This window comes from Penaeus chinensis, chromosome 42 (assembly GCF_019202785.1).
Source record: "Penaeus chinensis breed Huanghai No. 1 chromosome 42, ASM1920278v2, whole genome shotgun sequence".
NCBI classification, from domain to species: Eukaryota; Metazoa; Arthropoda; class Malacostraca; order Decapoda; family Penaeidae; genus Penaeus; species Penaeus chinensis.
In genome coordinates this window covers 1,970,989-1,975,988 of record NC_061860.1, presented here as the reverse complement: position 1 = coordinate 1,975,988, position 5,000 = coordinate 1,970,989, and the positions used below count along the sequence as shown (strand labels likewise).

At 39.3% G+C, this 5,000-nt stretch overlaps 1 protein-coding gene across 2 annotated transcripts in view; it reads left to right on the top strand.

Moving 5' to 3' along the window:
• Positions 1 to 923: 923 nt before the first annotated feature.
• The window catches only part of LOC125047999, a 41,719-nt gene continuing 37,642 nt past the window's right edge, over positions 924 to 5,000 (top strand). The window contains exons 1-6 of one of the 2 annotated variants that reach the window (XM_047646567.1): positions 924 to 1,058; positions 1,316 to 1,517; positions 2,215 to 2,384; positions 3,006 to 3,117; positions 4,126 to 4,225; positions 4,848 to 5,000. The exon at positions 4,848 to 5,000 is cut by the window's right edge and continues 2 nt beyond it. In XM_047646567.1, the coding sequence (XP_047502523.1) occupies positions 1,323 to 1,517; positions 2,215 to 2,384; positions 3,006 to 3,117; positions 4,126 to 4,225; positions 4,848 to 5,000 (730 nt within the window). In that variant the 5' untranslated portion in view covers positions 924 to 1,058; positions 1,316 to 1,322. Of the gene's footprint in view, positions 1,139 to 1,315; positions 1,518 to 2,214; positions 2,385 to 3,005; positions 3,118 to 4,125; positions 4,226 to 4,847 lie in introns of both variants that reach the window. The other variant, XM_047646566.1, reaches the window with a different exon arrangement.

The following is a 5,000-nucleotide window of genomic DNA, read 5'->3' as shown; positions in this document are numbered from 1 at the left end:
AACGGCGTGGATAAGATAATTTAATACCTTGAAAATATGAGTAAGTGTTAAATGCGGGGCCTGTAGCAATCTGGATGCATTATTATAATCCACATACACACACACACAAAGATATATATATATATATATATATATATATATACAAATGTGCAGTATACATATACATATACATACACACATTTTGGTAGACAGATTGTTGAGTAGATAGATAGATATATAGACAGATACAAATATAGACTGGTAGACAGACAAGTAGATAGAGTCACAACATATTAAACTCACAAACGGTATCAGTTTCCCTCTGTTTGCCTTTCGCCTCAACACAACTAATCATTGTGGTCCAGTACCCATGGTGTTCTTTGTTTACATATACTGTTAAGGGCGTACTCTTAAACATATTAGTAACCTAAGCAGGCCACGTGAACTTCGCTTTTCGTGTTAAAGTCATCAGGGGTTACAAGAGTTCAGTGATAGATAGGTATCCACGCTTACACATTATATTTGATAGCATTAAACTATAAACTCCTGAAATCAAGTTATTCGTTATAGTAAGTAAATGTGAATAGTAAATAGTAATATTCATGTAAACAGTAAAGAGTAATTACTTCAATAAATAACAAATTATAGTTATTTATTGACTTCTTTCTCTCTTCATAAATAGTTTAGCTCATCCGCACCAAAGCCCTGTAAATAATAACGATAAATGACAAATATCAGGTTCAAAGGAGCGACCATACAAGAACGAGTGCCCATAGAACACTACAACCAACAGCCTTTAATCGATAGCCATCAGAACAGTCGAATGAGAAAGGAACAATGGAACAGTCCATTATGGCGTCACGACCACAATCAGAGAAACGCCCCATCGAGATAAACAAAACGGTATGAGCAGACGTAAACACATGTTTTTCCGGGAGTAGTGCCTTTATGTACCAGTAAGCAGTGTTGGTCGAGTGAAACAATCGTATGACTCATTGGCGGTGATAGAATGACTCCAATACATTAGCGGGATTGGCAGTCTGGTATCCGAGTTGGTGTGACAAATATATCTATTTATTGTGGGTTCGAGATTCTTTCTTTTTTTTCCTCCGAAAGTGAGATTTGTAAAGATTAGGGAGAAAATGAATCTTATTGCAAGGTATAGTTCGTGTGTCTTATTATACTGAATGTTGTCATTAACGTTTGTTGTGTTGGTTATATGTTTGTTTGAAATAGCAGTTTTAATTCACGAATCATATGAACACGTTGGCTCTTAAAAAAACAAGAAAAAGGCGTTTCAGTTTGTCATAGTAACCAACCAAATCCAAATGTGCAGCCTGCTGATGTTGCTGACGCTGACGGCGACTCAGGCGACGACCGGGCAGCGTCAGCAGGAAGCCTCGTCCTTTGTGAGGGAGGTTTTCCCCAAGTGCGCCAACATCTCCGACGGCGAGAACATGGACCACCCCGCGCCCGAGTTCGTCCAGACTCTGCAAGGCTCTTTCACTCTCACCCTCGAAATGACCATGATGAAAAAGGTACGTGGGCGCTATACGCATTCCTCAGCGATCGTCATGCACTTTGTTCCGACCCCCTTCCCGTTTGAGAAATCTTCCTCCATGGCGCAGACACAAGTGCAAATTCGCTTCTCTAAATACCCTTCCAGACAAGGGTTTAAGGTCCCTCTGTTGTAATACGCTATTGCATCCTGCACATGTTAACGCATATATATTTTGTGTTTTGATTTTTGTAAAACCAGCCAGATAGAGCGGATTTGGAATTTCTATTTAAAATACTTGGCTGCATTCTTCCATCTTACACATAAACATATTTATCAAATGCATATATTTCTCTATGTGTAGGGTCCCCACCTTTCAGTTTTCTCACCACAGTAGTGTGTATTGATATTAACATCCTGCTTATATTTCCAATAGCAAAGGGTGCCAGAACTCTTTCTGGCACCATATACTCTCAGTCAATTTGTTCTAAACCAGAACTATTTTGCCCTTCATAGTCTGTGTCCTATATACATAGCATCACGTCCCAGAAAGAGCAGAATCCTGTATATAAAACGAGTTCCTGCAATACACATAAATGCCCATGCCTCATGCATATATATATATATATATATCTTTTGTGTGTAGTGATATTTTTTTTTTACTCCCTTTTTCCCAATGTTTGCCATTCATATCCTGTGCCATCTACACCCTCGCATTTACACCCCCATCCCTACAGAAAATGACTTATTACGTGGAAGAGGTTAGGGAGCGATTTGAGTTCGGTGGGGAAGTGACGGACAGCGGTGCGGTGTACCTGCGGCGAAACGGTACCGAGACCACGTACCACTATTATCCTTCATCTGGCATGATGGTGGAAGAGCAAGACGGCCAGTGCAGACAGACGGGGTATCGTGTCATGTGTTATTATTATTATTAATTTTTATGGTTAGTCCAAAATACTGTCTAATGATGATTATGGTGGTTATTAATCCACAACATTGTCTGGTGGTGTTTACGAAGGTCATTAGTCCACAAGTGTTTGAAATTGATTATGATACTGTAATAACCACATTGCTTGGTGGTTCATATGACAATTAGTCTACATTATCTGGTGACGATTAGTTCAAAACAGTGTCATATTACTTTGATTAGGATTATGATTCTCAACATTATCTGATGGTTATGGTAATTAGGTCACAACACTGATGATTACGGAGAGGATAAGGCCACAGCAATATCATGATGCTTATGCTTATCTGTTAACAATATTGTCTGGTGGTTAAGGTGACGGTTTTGGGGATTAGTTTATAGTTGTAATTAGGACCTATTTACCATCTGCTGAAAAGCGATACCTAAACACATTCAGCATTAGGATTAATGTTTATCCATTTGCTTATATACTTACCTACCCACTTATTTACATACTTGTTTATTCATCTACATTGGCTTGTCTCTTCCCCCATTCATTCATTTCCTCATCGCTGACGTTTAAATAAAGCGATTTGTTCTTCCGCCAAATTATTACAGGACAGATGTTCCGCCATTTAATCCCTGGGGTTGGTGGGACCCAGACCCGACGCACGGCGCTATGCTCTACGGGCCGTCCGCTCTCATCCGCAGAGCCTCTTTCATCAACAAGGTGCTCTCTCTCTCTCTCTCTCTCTCTCTCTCTCTCTCTCTCTCTCTCTCTCTCTCTCTCTCTCTCTCTCTCTCTCTCTCTCTCTCTCTCTCTCTCTCTCTCTCTCTATCTGTGTGTGTGTGTGTGTGTGTGTGTGTGTGTGTGTGTGTGTGTGTGTGTGTGTGTGTGTGTGCGTGTTTGCGTGTGCGTGTTTTTTGTTTGTGTAGTGATATTTTGTGTGAGCGTGTGTTTGTGTTTGTGTGTGTGTGTGTGTGTGTGTGTGTGTGTGTGTGTGTGAGTGTAATGATATTTTGTGTGTGCGTGCGTGTTTGTGTTTGTGTGTGTGTGTATGTGTCTGTCTCTGTCTTTCTCACCATTTATCTCTTATATATAACACTAACATTTGTTCATATATTATGTATATGTCAGTACTACATATCCCTCAAAATTAATCAATTCCTATAAAGACTGAATTGTTCACTCTCATTCCCATACAAATATTAAAGTTACAACCCAAGATACTATAGTTACAACCCAGTGAATAAAACTTACAATTCGGAATTAAAGTTACAACCCAAGTTATTAGAGTTTCAACCCATGGTGCCATTGTTACAACCCAAGGAATTAAACTCAAAATCCAAAGTTACAACTCAGTGAATTAAAGTCACAACCCGAAATAACAAATTTACAACCCTATGAATTACACTTTAAGATTTAAGACTCAGGTTATACATTCCAAGATATTAAATTTACAACCCAAGGTACTAGAGTTACAACCCAATATACCCCATCACAACCCACGACAACACAACTACGAACTTAAACCCTATGATTACAATCTAATAAACGACAGTCAAAACAAGACACCAAAACTACAAACCAGGAACAGAAACTCACAACCCAAGATAAAACATCCACAACCCAAGACAATTCAAAATCCAAACACCAGAACACCAGAGCCACTCAAGGAATATTTAGAGTTCATGTTTACAACCCAATATCCCGATCTTGTTAACCTTCCCTTTACAGAGATACCTCGGCGGCCACAGAGAGATCAACGGCGTCATGTGTGAACGCTGGCTGGCTTGCGAAGCTCAGCAGTCAGTCATGCTTTATTACTATTTTGCAGGTGAGTTTTGCGTCGAAGGCAAGAATAAAGATTTTAGATTTCCTGGAAGGTGAAGCAAGGGAGACAATAACAACAATAACAACACTAATAATGAGAGGATTTGGGAGGAAAGGGATAACATGGCTATTAATGTTAATGATATTATTTGTTATCATTATTATCATTAATATCATCATCACCATCATCATTATCACCGCACCATTATCATTATTATTATTACTAGTACTATTTTTATTATTATCATTATTGTTGTTGTTATTGTTGTTATTATCTGTTATTATTGTTATATCTATTGTAAATACTACTATCATTATTATTATTATTATCATCATCATAATCATCACCAACATCATCACCATCACCAACATCATCATCATCATCATCAATATCATAATCATCACCATCATCATCATCATCATCATCAATCACCATAACCGTCATCATAACCATCATCATCACCATAACCATCATAATCATCACTAACATCATCATCATCATAATCATCACTTTATTGATTACCCCCTCTCTTATTCTCATAACTATCACCACCATCACCCATTCCAATCCCTATCATTTACTCACCACCCCCACCCTCGCCACCATGTCCTTCTCCCCCCCACAGAGAGGCCGTGGCTGATGCCCGAGGCTCCCTTCTTCAGCGAGGGCAACGGGAGGCTCCCGGTGCAGATCGAGGTGGAATTCATGGACGGGTCAGAGAGGGTTCAGTACAATGTGCTGAGTTTTGTGCCGTTCGTGAAAAATCCGACGCTGGCTG